This window comes from Anolis sagrei, chromosome 4 (genome assembly GCF_037176765.1).
Source record: "Anolis sagrei isolate rAnoSag1 chromosome 4, rAnoSag1.mat, whole genome shotgun sequence".
In the NCBI taxonomy this organism is placed as follows: Eukaryota; Metazoa; Chordata; class Lepidosauria; order Squamata; family Dactyloidae; genus Anolis; species Anolis sagrei.
Genome location: NC_090024.1, coordinates 108,837,718 through 108,853,870, shown reverse-complemented (window position 1 = coordinate 108,853,870; position 16,153 = coordinate 108,837,718). Strand labels below are relative to the sequence as shown.

General features: G+C 40.2%; 1 protein-coding gene across 1 annotated transcript in view; it reads right to left on the bottom strand.

Annotated features, from left to right (window-relative positions):
• Window positions 1–660: 660 nt before the first annotated feature.
• Window positions 661–16,153, bottom strand: part of ICE1 (interactor of little elongation complex ELL subunit 1) — a 54,693-nt gene continuing 39,200 nt past the window's right edge. The window contains exons 15-20 of the mRNA XM_067467561.1: window positions 12,973–13,141; window positions 10,500–10,660; window positions 9,785–9,975; window positions 7,490–7,596; window positions 2,387–2,485; window positions 661–2,129 (exon numbers count right to left, since the gene is read on the bottom strand). Coding sequence (XP_067323662.1) covers window positions 1,927–2,129; window positions 2,387–2,485; window positions 7,490–7,596; window positions 9,785–9,975; window positions 10,500–10,660; window positions 12,973–13,141 — 930 coding nt within the window. The 3' untranslated portion in view covers window positions 661–1,926. The remainder of the gene's footprint in view (window positions 2,130–2,386; window positions 2,486–7,489; window positions 7,597–9,784; window positions 9,976–10,499; window positions 10,661–12,972; window positions 13,142–16,153) is intronic.

Genomic DNA, 16,153 nt, shown 5'->3' with positions numbered 1-16,153 from the left:
TTAAGATGGCACCTGCATGATAGGAGGAGTTTTAAGGATATATCTCTGCTGTTTTAGTCTACCTGGGAATTTTCTTCAATTTTGAACTTCTCTGCAAATTTGAGGGGGAGGGAGAGATGGACTAGGACAAGCTCCGAGATGTCTAGACCTCACAAGACCTCGAAACAACTCAAGATAGATGATAGATGAACTATTCAGGGATGAAACTGTGAGTATTCCCAGAATAGGAAACTCCTAGCATCATGTCCCAATTGCAGTTTACTAGAGATTAAGATTGTCTGCACTCCGCACCTATCTCCAAAAACCTATCCATCTCACCTGTCATGTTCAGCATTTTAAAATTTTAATCATCACATTTGGCCCGGCCTTAGTTTTAAATGTGTCATGGTGTTATTGTCTAATGTTTATTCCTATTTTTTAATGTTTATTGCTTGTTTTATGAGTTTATTTATTGTTGTATTTGTTATGCTGTTGTTTTATTGATGTGTTGGGCCTCGGCCTCTTGTAAGCCGCACCGAGTCCTTCAGGAGATGTTAGCGGGGTATAAATAAAGGATTATTATTATTATTATTATTATTATTATTCCAGACGTAAAGGTTCTGCTTACTGATAACAGCTTTTCAGTCTTGGATATTATGGGAAAGAAAAATTGAGACCAAATAATCACAGAAATAATTTTAATTACATTTGGATGTGCCACGTTAGCGTCAGCTTGCTGGTGAAATATATAGCTATTAAATACACAAACATTTATAATAAAAAACATTTATATTTATATAAGTGTGTGTACAAAAATTTGAAACACATTAACTTACATCAAAATTTTAAAACAATGCAAAATATTTCTTTCTCTCTTTACACCAGTTTCTATATACAGTTAATAAAATTTCCCAAGTGGAACAACATTAAATGTGAAACACATTATACAAATATTATCATACACAGACATTCTCACAGAGAAGACTCCTCCAATCTTCTATATACTGTAGATCCAGCTTTGGGGTCCTCCACCCTCAAGACACATGACATCAAAATGAGCAGAAGGTCACTTCTGATTATTGAAAAAGACACACTTTGTACATTTTTTTTTTAAAAAAAAACAAAGAACCTGTGGGTTTGGGGGGCCACAAATATGTTTCCACTTGCCCTATATCTCCCCCCCTACCAAACTGTAGATGAGAGAGTCAGTAATCAGATTTTTTCCCATTAAATGACTGAAATCAATAGGATGTGATCGAAACAATTTTGTATTTTCCATCATATCACATGGAACAACTAAACAATGGAGTCAGGCTCATCTTTAAAAAAGATTTTTCAGACCTGCATCACTTTCCATAGTAAACATGTAACTCTATGGCCGTGTTTCTGTCTCTGGTACAAAGGCTTGTAAGATTTTGTAAGCCTATAAAACCTACTTAGCGAGTGATCCAAGTATACATCATGAGCAATCTTTAGCTCTCTGAAATAAATTAGTAGGTTTCAGTTGTTAATAGATTGTCAAGCAAAAGAACGTTGTTAAAATGCGACATTTCAAAGTTGTTTGCAATAGAAACCGATTTTAAGAGCATTTGGCAAAAGTAAGAAGAGACTAAGAATATCACGAACTAGACAATTACATTCTGGAATACCACTTTCAAGAAGACACTTCTAGCTACATAAAGGAGAACATTTTTTTCTGATTTAGAACTAGCACTTGATCATTGAGACAATGTATTGTCTCTTAGAGCAAAAACAGCAGCAACACAATGGCTGATTGTTTCGGCTGCAACACAAAGGCCACAGATGACATTGAACAAAGCTGATTTCACGACAACCTTACACGAACCAATGCTCCATGTTGTTTTTCAGAAGAAAGGTTTGTCCTGCTTCTTTTTGCAACATTTCTGTTTCAAACTCATTTCCTCGCCTTCTCCTCATGTGGTTCTGTTATGTTGATGAGATTCCTCCGTTCTCCCTACGCACACTGGCAAGGCGGCCGAGTTCGGCGATGGCATTAGCAAGAGCAGGGGGAAGGCTGTTGGTGTTCATAGCTTCCCAGGTGTGTATGGCCTCCAGGATTTTAGATGGATTGCTAGGACCCAGGTCACAGAGTGCATATGCTGCTGCCAACTGGACACCCCAAGCCACATCTGCAAAGGTTGTAAAGAAAACAGTCACCAGTGCCCTTGATCAAGGCCATTTAAGATATTACCATGGTCGGCTGAATGCCGTAATTTATTCTAGCCCCCTGGAGCACACATCTAACAGGTTTGGTTCCAGGCCAAACTCATCTTTCATGTCTACCCGCACAGAAGCTTGTTTGCATGAGATCATACTGGTGGCAGCTTCACTGCCCTGCAGAACATTTTATCATTTTTACCCTAATAACAAAGGAATAGGATATTACCTTTTTCTTTGGCATGCTGGAGAAAAACTCCAATAACAGAACTGATATTTTCCACAGCAGAAGAAAAACCTTCTCTCAACCCTATTTGGCCAAGGTGACCTGTGGACAGAAAGAGGTGCGGATTATAGCCTGGTTCTCACTGAGCTGGACTGTTTCTGAGCACTATTTGTTGGTGGGTAATCTCCAAAAAGGAAAACAATGTAAATCAATTATCAGTTCTGTGCGCCAGCTGCGCCCGTACCTTGGGAAGTCAGATCTGGCCACGGTGGTCCACGCTCTTGTTGCATCCCAATTGGATTACTGCAACGCAGTCTACGTGGGGTTGCCTTTGAAGACTGTTCGGAAACTCCAACTAGTCCAGCGGGAGGCAGCCAGAGTACTAACAGGAGCGTCATACAGGGAGCATACCACCCCCCTGTTACGTCAGCTCCACTGGCTGCCGATCCAATTCCGAGCACAATTCAAAGTGCTGGTTTTAACCTACAAAACCCTATACGGTTCCGGCCCAGTGTATCTGTCCGAACGGATCTCCTGCTACGTCCCACCTCGGAATTTGAGATCTTCTGAGGAGGCCCTGCTCACGACCCCACCCCTATCACAAGTGAGATTGGCGGGGACGAGGAGCAGGGCCTTCTCGGTGGTGGCCCCTCACCTGTGGAACTCACTCCCGGGGGAAATTAGATCAGCGACATCCCTTCTTTCCTTCAGAAAAAAATTGAAAACGTGGATTTGGGATCAGGCATTCGGACAACCTGGCAGATGAAAAAGGATGTGGCGATGGAATGGAATTGACATACGGAATGGAATTAAGGAACTCTGGACAATGCACGCTGAGTTTGTGATTAGTTTTTAATGATTGTGTTATTGTTAACTGTTTAATTGTGATAAATGCTGATTGTTGTTTTATATGTATATGTATTCTATGTAGGCATCAAATAGTGCCTTTTTTGTAAGCCGCCCTGAGTCCCCCCTAGGGGGTTGAGAAGGGCGGGGCAAAAGTAACTGTAATAAATAATAAATAAATAAACTACAATAGCAGTAGCAGCAGTTCAGCAGATCAGAAGCTTTTAATGCCAGCAGTAGAGTGATTGAGTTTCTGGAAAAGATTATTAAGGAAGTGGTCTGCAAACACTTAGAATCAAATGCGGTCATCGCTAATAGTCAACATGGATTTATCAAAAACAAGTCATGCCAGACTAATCTGATCTCTTTTTTTGATAGAGTTACAAGCTGGGTAGATGCGGGGAATGCCGTGGATGTAGCGTACCTGGATTTCAGTAAGGACTTCGACAAGGCCTCCATGACCTTCTCGCAAACAAACTAGTCCAATGTGGGCTAGGCAAAACTACGGTGAGGTGTATCTGTAATTGGTTAAATGGATGAACCCAGAGGGTACTCACTAATGTTTCCTCTTCATCCTGGAAAGAAGTGACGAGCGGAGTGCCGCAGGGTTCTGTCCTGGGTCCGGTCCTGTTCAACATCTTTATTAATGACTTAGATGAAGGGCTAGAAAGCAGGATCATCAAGGTTGCAGATGACACCAAATTGGGAGGGATAGCCAATACTCCAGACAACAGGAGTAGAATTCAAAACGATCTTGACAGATTAGAGAGAGGGGCCAAAACTAACAAAATGAAGTTCAACAGGGACAAATGCAAGATACTCCACTTTGGCAGAAAAAACGAAATGCAAAGATGCAGAATGGGGGACAATGCCTGGCTTGAGAGCAGTACGTGTGAAAAAGATCTTGGAGTCCTCGTGGACAACAAGTTAAACATGAGCCAACAATGTCATGTGGTGGCAAAAAAAGCCAATGGGATTTTGGCCTGCATCAATAGGAGCATAGTGTCTAGATCTAGGGAAGTAATGCTACCCCTCTATTTTGCTTTGGTTAGACCACACCTGGAATATTGTTTCCAATTCTGGGCACTACAATTGAAGAGAGATATTGACAAGCTGGAATGTGTCCAGAGGAGGGCGACTAAAACGATCAAGGGTCTGGAGAACAAGCCCTATGAGGAGCGGCTTAAGGAGCTGGGCATGTTTAGCCTGAAGAAGAGAAGGCTGAGGGGAGATATGATAGCCATGTATAAATATGTGAGAGGAAGCCACAGGGAGGAGGGAGCAAGCTTGTTTTCTGCTTCCTTGGAGACTAGGACGCGGAACAATGGCTTCAAACTACAAGAGAGGAGATTCCATCTGAACATGAGAACTTCCTGACTGTGAGAGCCGTTCAGCAGTGGAACTCTCTGCCCCGGAGTGTGGTGGAGGCTCCTTCTTTGGAAGCTTATAAACAGCGGCTGGATGCAATATTCCTGCTTCTTGGCAGGGGGTTGGACTGGATGGCCCATGAGGTCTCTTCCAACTCTTTGATTCTATGGCTGCCATGTTTAAGTATTTGAAAGGGTGCCATAAGGAAGAGGGAGCAGGGTTGTTTTCTGCTGCTCTGGAAACTAGGACTTGGAGCAATGGGTTCAAATGACAGGAAATGAGATTCCACCTTAACATTTGGAAGAACAGCCATAAGAGCTGTTCAACAGTGGAATTTCCTACCTCAGAGTGTGGCGAAAGTTCTTTGGAGACTTTTTAGCAGAGGTTGGATGGCCATCTGTTCAGGGTGCTTTGATTGTGCTTTTCCTGCATGGCAGAGTGTTAGACTGGATGGTCCTTGAGGTCTCTTCCAACTTTATGATTCTATATTATTTCAGTTTAGCTCTCTGTCCCAGAAATAAGAATCTTTGCCGCTGTATGATTTGCTGGAGAGCAACCCGGCCTGGAATGTTCTATTTCGCTTCTGCCTCTCCCTTATTTATATATTTATTTATTTATTTGCTACATTTGTATATCGTCCCTTTCAGCCCGCAGGCAACTCGGGGCGGTCCACAAGGCAACAATTCAATGCCAACAACATTATAAAAACATTTAAGAAGCAATAACATATCAATTAAGACCATTACAATAATAAAACAAACCAAGTCATTTCATCTCCTAAATAAAAACTTCATCCAAACCTTTAATCCAATTGTTCCATAATCCAATGTCTGCTACACTGTCTTTTCAAACGCCTGCTTGAACAGCCAGGTTTTGACTTTTCTTCAGAAAATCAAAAGGGAGGGAGCTGATTTAATGTCCCTAGGAAGGGCGCTCCATAGCCGAGGGGCAGACGGAGGTGAGAGCAGCGCTTCCCCAGACGACCTTAACATCCTAGATGGTTCATAAGGGGAGATGTGTTCGGACAGGTAAGGTAAGTTGGGCCAGAACCGTTATTGATGTGGTTTTAAATTTTATGGAAATTGCCATAATCACTATAGAACAGTGATTCCCAAACTGTGGTCCATGGACCACCAGTTGTCTGCAAGAACTAAAATATGGTCTGCGGCCTCAACAAGAGCAACTGGTCTCACAAAAGCCTCTTATAGTACTATGGTTTTCTGTGGGTGAGCAGATGGAGTCTACTGAATGACATATGTTCTGGATCAGAAACTATAGAGTTGATGTGGTCTATCAATGCACTTTTCTGAATCAGCACCCCAAAAAACCAAACCAAATCTAAAGTTGACCAAAAATTGATTCGTAGCTTTTTTGAAACTAACGTTGGAGAGTGGTCACTGGTCAAAGTGGTCCCTGGTAAAAAAAAAAAAAGGTTGGGAACTACTGCTATAGAAGGATGAACTGCCATTTTGTCTTGCCTGGGTAGTGCAGAGATTATGTATCCAACAGTACTATCTGCATATTCTGGGAGAAGAACTACTCTACCCAGTTATTCTTCATAGACTCAGTCTAAAAGCAGTATCTCCTCAAACTAGTAACTTTTCCTGTTCATGCCAACAGTTCAATGGATGTGGACTAACTGGGAGATATCCTATCTATATAAATAAAAATGTAATGTTCGTTTGTGCTATTCACAGAACTCAGAAACCACTGGGGCAATTAATACCAAATTTGGGCACTATGTCCCTAACAACCCAACATATGTTCTCCATTCAAAAAAACAACGAAAACAAAAAGCAGAAAGGACTTCTAAACTGCATGTCCACAAAGGAGAAACCCATGGCCACGCCCCCCCTCCTCCTCACGGGGAAACAGCCGGCCATTAAAGCCAGGTGCATGGCCACACACACACAAGCGAGTGGAGTGGAGGTGGAGGCTTGCCGCATGCAGCTCCTTCTCTTCCCCTCCTATGTCAGGAGAGCAGTCTCCTCCTCCTTTCCCTGTTGGAAAGTGCCAGCAGCAGCAACGGAGTGCTCCACGCAAGGAAGAAGGGGAGGAGGAGGGGGAGGAGGCAAGGAAGGTCCACGGTGCTTGAATGAAGGACCTTCCTTCTCTCCCTCTCTTCCCTTCTTTCCTCACTTTCCTTTCCTTCCTTTTCTTCTTTCCTTCTCCTTCCTTTCCTTCTTTCTCTCCTTCCCTTCCTTCCTGTCCCTCCTTCCTTTTTCCTTCCTTCTTTTTCTTCCTCCCTCCCTTTCCTCCTTCTTTCCCTTTCTTCATTTCCTTCCCCTTCATTTCCTTCCCTCCTTTCTTCATCCCCCTCCTTTCTTTCCCTCCTTCCTTCCTCCTTCCTTCCTTCTTCCCTCCCTTGCTGTCCCTCGTTCTTTCTTTTCCTTCCCTTCTTTCCCACCCTCCCTTCCTTTTTTCTTCCTTCCTTCCTTCCTGTCCCTCCATCCTTCCTTCTTCCTTTCCTTCTTTCTATGTAAGATATAAATACAATATTAAATGGAAGGGATAGTCAAGAAGTAACGAGAGAAGGAGGGAAAGGGGGAAGGAAGGAAGGAAAGAAGGAGGGAGGGAAAGAAGGAAAGAAAGAAAGATAGAGAAGCAAGGAAGGATAGAAGGAAATAAAACAGTGAAAGGAAAAAGAGAGGGAAGGAAGGAGAGAAGGAACGAAAGATAGGGAAGGAAGGAAGGATGTAACCAAAGAGTAAAGAAAGGGAGGAAAGAAACAGGTAGAGATGTAAGAAAGATGAGAGATAGGGAAAGAAAAAGAGGAAAGGAAGGAAAGAGGGAAGGGAGGAGAGAAAGAGGGAGGGAAGGTTGGCCACAGCAATGCGTGGCGGGTACAGCTAGTTCCTAATAAATAGGTAAAGAAAATTACTAAATACTCACCAATCAGCCTGAGCACTGTGGCTACAATGATGTCAGAAGAAGAGGAAGCACTTCCAGCACCCTTTCTGTTCTTTACCCACTTGTCCATGATAGGCCAGAGTTCTTTGCTGTGGATGGAAGTGAACAGTGAGCCCTTATTTAAAACTAGTATGTCTGATGGCAGCCATGTCATACTCGAACTGAAACCAGAAGTTTGTGGGCAAGAGCAAACAAATTTAACTAGAGGAGCAAGACTTGCTTTAATATGTCACTCATCATAACATAAACTTTTCCCAATAAAAGAATAGCTTCTAATCCTTTAATCCCATGTGTTTTGCTATTGATGTGTCAGGGACATCTGTTTCTTTACATGTTAAGACGTCTATTTGCCATCAGATATTTGGGGGAAGATGCTGCTGAGGAGGTTGTGGGAGGGGTTTGGGGAGGATATTTAGTTTTAAATGTAATTTTAATTGCACGTGTGTTACAATTATATCTTAATTGTATTTTAACTTGGATTCGTGACAAAAATATTTAAGGATTTCCCCAGGCAGGAATCACACCACGTTTTGAAGCTGCAAGGTCATTAAATGCTAATCAAGGTGGCCAACTGCAACATTCACACTTGCCTCAAACAGACAAGAGTTCTTTCTCCCCCCTGGACATTCCACGGCTATATAAACCACACTAACCTAGTTTCCAACAAACCTCACAACCTCTGAGGATGCCTGCCATAGATGTGGGTGAAACATCAGGAGAGAATGCTTCTTCAATATTGCCATACAGCATGGAAAACTCACAGCAACCCAATATTTAATTGTTTTTAATTTGTGTATTTGCCATGTTTTTAAATTTATTGGGTTATGTTGTGTTACTGTTAGCCACCTTAAGTCCCCATTTATTATTATTATTATTATTATTAATAATAATAATAATAATTTAACTGTTATTTTTAGGTGAGATTCAAAAAAGGGAATCAGTATTATATTTAATTTAAATATAAAGAGACGATTTAAATGATGTTGCTGATCTAAATAGCAATTTCAACTTTAATATTTTAATATAGTGGGACCTCGACTTAAGAGCATCCTAACTTAAGAGCCATAGATCAGCCTAGGTTTCACTTTGACATAAGAGCAGCATTCTGGGTTAAGAGCTAGCATCAGAGAGCACTAGCACAAGAGTACAAAGCTTTAGGTCAGGGGTCCTCAAACTAGGGCCCGGATGCGCCCCTCCAAGGTCATTTACCCGGCCCTCGCTAAGGGTCAACCTAGGTATGAAGCTACTTGAAAGCACACAATAACAACAATCCTATCTCATCAGCCAAAAGCAGGCCCACACTTTCAATTGAAATACTCATAAGTTTATATTTGTTAAAATTATTCTTAATTTTAATTATTGTATTGTTTTTTAAATGTTTTTACACTATAAATAAGATATGTGCAGTGTGCATAGGAATTCATTCGTATTTTTTCGAATTATAATCTGGCCCACCAACAGTTTGAGGGACTGTGATCTGGCCCTCTGTTTAAAAAGTTTGTGGACCCCTGCTGTAGGTATTCACTGCCTTGTTCTCTTGTCTGCTTTGGGAGATTGCTGTTCTTTTTGCTCTTGTCTGTTTTGAGGAACTTTGAGTTAGTTGATTTTGTGTGGTTTTTATTCCTGGTATGTTTGGCTTCATGACGAGAGGGAGGGAGGCTGGAATGAGTATAATATGAACAAAATGATGCTTCTGCCTCTTCACTTTGTGCTTCCTTGCCATAACTTCATGTCTCTACCATTTTAAACTTGATCTTTCTTTTTTACTGTTCTATGTAAATGTGCATGTATACATTGTTATTTATAAAGTACATTCTCTCATTTTAAAACACGTAAGAAAAATGGGGGGAGGTGTTGGACCCCCAGAATGGATTAATAGCATTTCAATGGGAACATTCGCTTTAAGATAAGAACAATCTGAGTCAAGAGCTCAGTCATGGAATGAATTAAACTTTTAACTCAAGGTATCATTGTAATTGATCTTATTAACAAATATGGAAATGCAAGCATAAAAATAAGATGTGTATGTGGCAGACATTCAGCAGCCAAACTTCTTTTTAGGTGGGGAGAGCCCCCTCATGCTACCAACAATTAACACTGATCTACTCCAACATTTACTCAGGTTTTTTTTTTCCTTGCAAGTTTCTACTATGTCAGAATTACAAGTCACAAAGGTTTGCATTGAGTGTAGCTTGAAACCAACATGACATTTTCAAACATGCAATACATCTATACTGAACTTGCAGGAAGGAGAAGACATGCTGATATAAAAAATACCTGATGATATTGTCATGGGTCCAACACCACTTTTGATGTGAACACAGCAGATCGATAGCAAACACATATTCCCATGTACTCTCTTTCAGGTCTTCTCCATATTCTTCACTAAATTGAAATTTCATTTGTGGGCATAACTGTATTGCCAAAATCAAGCTGGAGACCATCATACCAATATCCACTGGTGCACTCTAAACAAATAAACAACATTAAAATGTAGAGACCTACTTTAAATCATACTTGGCATCCCATTAGTGTCTGAAGCACATTCAGGCAGATAACAACTCAAACATTCAACAAATCATATTAATACATTTTTCATATTAACAAAAAATAGTAACAGCATTATACTAATTTTAACTACTATAAACTGTTGCAACAAATAATTATGATGGAAGAAATGTCAGATTCCAGGATCTGTTTTATTTGTGTATGCTGGTGATATGACCTGCTCTGTTTCATTTCAGGCCCAGCAGCATCTGCACTGTTGTTCCTAAATGTGAAATTTGTAGGTCAAATTTAGGGAAGAAAGTCTCCTACTTCATAACGGATGAAAAGAAAGCAGAATTTGATTAAGAAATACACCAGTGAATATGTCTAGCGGTTTTTCTTATCCCTTAGTTAATTGAAAACAAAAGGATTCTACTCTGCTACAAAACAGTATTATCCAAAACTGACGGTTATCACGACATACAAAATATGGTTCTTCTCATACCTCTTTCCACTTCAGATAGAAACTCAGGCATTTGAGCACGTTCCCTCTCGCACGTTGTCTGGCTACTAACTGGATTGCTTTGCTGATCACCCCTTCATAGGAGAATACATCTGTCCACATGTTTGCAATAAACAAAGTAAGTCTAGCAGATTTGGGAAAATCTGGAATGGAAAAATATAGATCGAAACAATGAATATGCAAAAAAGATACAAAAACTCTTCACAGCTATATATTTATACAAAGTACAAGCTGGATATAAACATGTTACAGCTTGTCTTCACTCCATAACAAAAATGCTCCTAGTTCAGGGTTTAGATGTGCCATCCCTTTCTCTAGGAGTACTATAACACAATTATTGTCTAACTGATTTTTAATATATGGTCTGGGGCCAGCGTACCTGCGGGCCTGCTTATCCCCCTACCAACCCCAGAGATTACTTCGGTCTGAAGACCAAAATTTGCTTGAAGTCCCCAACATCCAGACTTATCATCTGTCCTCTACTAGGCAGAGGGCCTTCTCGATTGTAGCCCCTTATTTATGGAATACTTTGCCAGTTGAAACCTGATCTATCCGAGACCTACTTGTTTTTCGGAAAGCCTGTAAAACCTTTCTCTTCCGACAAGCTTTTGATGGGTGAATAACTCGGGACTATGTCTGTTCTTGTTTTTATTGTATTTTAAAGTAAATTGTATAAAACAATATAATTTATTTGACTTGTATACCGCTACTCCCAATTTGGCTCGGAGCGGTTTACAGCAGTAGATTAAAACAAATCTACTGCTGTAAACCGCTCCGAGCCAAATTGGGAGTAGCGGTATACAAGTCAAATAAATAAATAAATAAATAATCCATCACTTTAGAAACAAAATTAACCTGATCAGTACCTTATCCATTGTTTTACACTAGCTGAAATTGTCTCTTGTATGCCTCATGTATGGTTATCATAGGAAGAATATTCTATGTGGCAAAGTACAATATTTCCATTTATGGAACTCAGAAAAAGTAGAATTCTCATCTTGCAGCAAAATTTTAAAAAAATGTGATTTTAGGGTTTTTTAAAAAACAACAATGATGTGAATAGGAAGAGGGAAGAAAGAAATCGTTATTAGAAGCGGAAGAAGATCTGAACAAAAAGGAATATGGAGAATATATTAACTGATCACCAATAGAGCTTTGGAGTGAAGGGAGAGATACCAAAACATTGCCAAGTTGCCAAGACAGAATAAAAACAACTGAAGGAGCGAGAGAAGAGTCAACAGACATACTGTAACTAAAAAAAAAAAAATCAACCCTCTAGCCTCCTGCTTCTGATGCAGGGGACTAATCCATTTGATTGTGGATAGTTCCTTAGCAGCATCCAGACAATGGATCACTGCAATAGAAAAGATGTATGAGCAACTTCTCCACAACCAAGATAACCCCTAAACTTGAATCAGGTACCCTGTGATGTGAGCACTAGGATACAACTCTGGAGATTAGGCTTTGAATCCCCCCTCTGAACAATTCTGGCCTAGGAATAATAATAATAATAATAATAATAATAATAATAATATAATAATAAAGCTTTATTTGTACCCCGCTACCATCTCCTGCAGGACTCGGTGCGGCTTACAAGAGGCCGAGCCCAAAGTACATCATTAGCAAAAATACAACAACAATACAATGCAATAAATAACTCATAACAAAGCAGAATAATAACAAAAACACGAGACTGTTAAAAAAAAAACCTGTAGCAGGGCCAAATGTAATGGTTAAAATTCTAAAAATGCTGGGCATGTCCAGGAGAGGTAGGACGGATATTTTGGGAACAGAAGGGTGTGCAGACAATTCTAGCTCTCTCATAAAGTGCATTAGGGACATTGCTTGGGATTCCTTAATCTGGGAAGGCACACTGGAACATCCATGTTTTCAAGCTCCTTCTGAAGACTGCCAGTGTTGGGGAGTGCCTGATGTCCTTGGGGAGGGAGTTCCAGAGTCATGGGGCCACCACCGAGAAGGCCCTGTCCCTTGTTCCCACCAATCGCGCTTGCGATGCCAGTGGAATCGTGAGCAGGGCCTCACCAGATGAACGAAGAGATCGTGAAACTCTTAGCTTTAGGGTTGCCATAAGTTGGAAATGAGTTGAGCATCTCCTGTATGAGATCCGTATTCTGTAGAAGCTCTATCCAAAACAAACAAACAAAACAAAAAAACAAACAAACCCCATAACCTTCACCCTTACTCTATTAACCATTCCCATGAAAGCTGGAATTTGTTGTGTTTGAATAGCAATGCACTTGTGCTACTCCTCAAATATAGTATTATAATGCTGTTTTGGCCTGAAATACATATGACAAGGCTGGGAACTCTTCAGTTATCTGACAGCCCTAATCAATAGACTTTAGAGTGCAGCAGTGCATGTTCATGAAAGACTCAGTTGGAGCATTAGTTGTAAAACACTTTCAACCATAAAAGGATTTAAAACATACCATACCTTCCTTAAGGAGGCTGTAGCAAAACAGGCGTGCTCTTTCAAGATCTCCTAGCTGTCGGCATATCCCAACATACACCCTGCAGAGGGCCTGGATACAATTGTGGTTCAAGGACCTCTTTTCGTGCTTTAGCTTATTCAAGATAGCTTGCAATGCTGGCTCAGCTAATTTCTGTAACAGGCAGAACAATATTTGTTGTGGAAGACGTTTCAACAAATGACATATATTTTAATGCAATGAAGTTGTATATTGCTGCCCTTCAGAGCTAACAATTTATAAAAACGCAGACAACCGAAGAATTGCTCTCTGAAAGCACATGTTATGACTAATATTTTGAAAAGGGCAAGTCAAGTTTCCTAAAAGTGCACTCAAGACTGCGACTGAAAGCAGCATGTTGCAAGGTTTTAAAATATATTGCTTGAGAAACAAAACTCCATAAAGCAAATGAAAAGGAAACATCATGGACGATACAAGAATAAAAATGCTCAAATGAATAAAACTCAGACATCCAAAGCCATCATAGGAGGAAACCCAATGAACCTCCCTGAGGGCCTCAGTGATCTCTGTCACGTTACTTGCTGGCTTATATCATTCAAAGCATGATGCAATCTCTACTGTGTATATGCATGGATGTTTATTTATTTATTTCGTATCAAAAGCATTGCATAAATTAGTATAAAACCAATAAAAATAGAAGGTGGCTAAATATCTTTTGACCAAAAACGGGCAACAGCAATGGCATTGTCTGTAGCATCCAAAAGTTCTTCCTCTGTACACGAGGCAGGGCATAGTGGACAAGCATACAGATGTGGAGTTGTCTGTTCTGCTCCACAGTCACACAAGGCGTGGGATTCTTTTAGGTAGTGCCATTTTGCCAGGTTGTCTTTTAATCTGCCCTCTCCACTTCTGAGTCTGTTCAGGGACTTCCAAGTTGCCCATTCTTGGTTTGCCCCCGGCGGAAGACCCTCGTGGGGGGCCATCCAGTTGGGATTTCCTGGTCTAGCTGCCCAGAGGGATACCCTTGCTGTTGCTTGGGGGACGCCAAGAGGAGTGGTAGTTCTCATAAAGCTTTTCCTTGATTTGAGTCTACTGGGAAGAGGCTGGTAGCCATACAGTGGATGGCTTTCACAGTGTTCAACCGTATTTCTCTCACATTTAGCAGCAACTTCCCGTCGCACATCAGGAGGGGCAATGCCAGCTAGCTTGTAGAGTTTATCAACAGGTGTAGGTTTAAGACATCCTGTGATTATTCTATGTGTTTCATTCAATGCTATGTTCACCTGCTTTGCATGGGGAGACATGTATGGATGTGAAGTTGGTTTTGAGGATGGCAACAACACAATGGAAGAGAATAAGCAATGTGGGCATAAGGTTCAAGATCTTTGTTTGGCACCTTGGGTAGACTGCTTATCAGAAAAGAAAGAACTGAATGGCTAAATGATACCATTCAGCATAAGCCAATTGGCCTACAACTCCACCTACCCTAGTCAGAATGATGAAAGAGAGTTGCAGCCCCCAAACATTTGAAAAGTCAGTTGCTTAACCCCTGCACTGTGTGCCCAGTTGTACCATAGTAGCTTACAGAGAGTAGCTATCACAACAATTCTGAATAAAGTCTTAAACCAGTTGATTTCCAACTTTAGAAAACGCTCTCCTTTTATTATGTTGGAGGAAAGAAAACTCCAGTGAGTGAAAGAGATTCACTCACATGACTTCTTACCAGAGAATTTATTTATTTACTATAAATAAATTAACAAACTTTATTTATATACTGCTCTATCTCCCCGAAGGGGACCCATGGCGGTTACCAAGTAACATCACAGAGTAAACAGCATGACATAAAATTAACAAAACAACATAAACATAAAACTATCACAATAACACATATATATTAAAAATAATCCTGCCTGTTCAAAGCAATTAAAAGGCTGGGCCGAGACTTGTGAAAACTAAAAAAAGATAAAAGATTATCAAGTCCAGGAGAATATGAGTATTAGAGTCAGCCCCTCACGGTCACCCTCCCAGCAAGATTCATTCCTCTCACCCTGCGCCCCCCGCTCACCACTTCCTACTTTCCTATACACCCGATTGTTCCCCATCTTTTACTGTATGTTAAAAAAATCCTAATAAAAATATTGAAAAAAAAGATACACAATGTTACTGTGCCACTGTATATAATGAAAGTTGAGTGTGCATGGATTTTGTTATCCATGGCAGATCCTTCAACCAAACCTCAGCAAGAGCTCACTTTTTCCTTTTATAAAACAGCAAGCTGTAGACTTACAACAATGAGCATATTTTCCCCTATCCTGTATCTATTTATACAAAAGATCTGGTGTTCAGATGTAGTTTTGCTTATTTATTTAATCTATACTTTGTCTTCCTCTTGTGATGGGATCCAAAGGATGAGACGGAAGGGGCAAGAAAATTACAATAAATTTAGAAAACTGGTCAGAGCTTAAGAACACTGTGTTACAAACAACTCTACAATGCCCCTGATTATTATCTATGAAAAACTGAAAATCATTTTCCCTGACCCAGTTACATGCAATTAATTGGAAGAAGGTGGACATAATAAGCCATGGAATGGACAAGAGGAAAGAGAACTCAAGAGATTAAGAGAGTTCTCTCCAGAAAATTATCAATTGGTGTTACCGCAAGAAGTCCTACAATGGGAGATGCCAGAAAACAACCATGAGTAAAAATATTAAAATCTACTCTAACAACACCAATGGTTTAAATTCCCCTGATAAAAGAAAAAAAACTTCAACTTCCTGCAACAAAAGAACTTCGACCTTATTGCACCCCAGGAGACGCATATCGCAAACAAGCATACAAAGTACTTAGTACAAGAGAAACTGGGGAAAGAATTCCACGCGTCATGCAAGGAAAAAAAAAGAGGTGTAGTGATATAAGCAAAAGATTGGTTAACCCCAAAACAAATTTTTAAAGACTTGGAAGGAAGGTATATCGGCATTTTAATTGAAATACAGAATCCAAAAATTATATTTTGTAATATTTATTGTCCAAATGGTCCAAAACTAAAATTCATGAAAGAACTAAAAAGGGAAATAGATAAACAAGATTATAACGAATTAATAATGGTTGGGGACTTCAATGGGGTGATAGATGTAACTTTAGACAAATCTTACAATAATATGAGAAAACCTAAAGGCACAAATA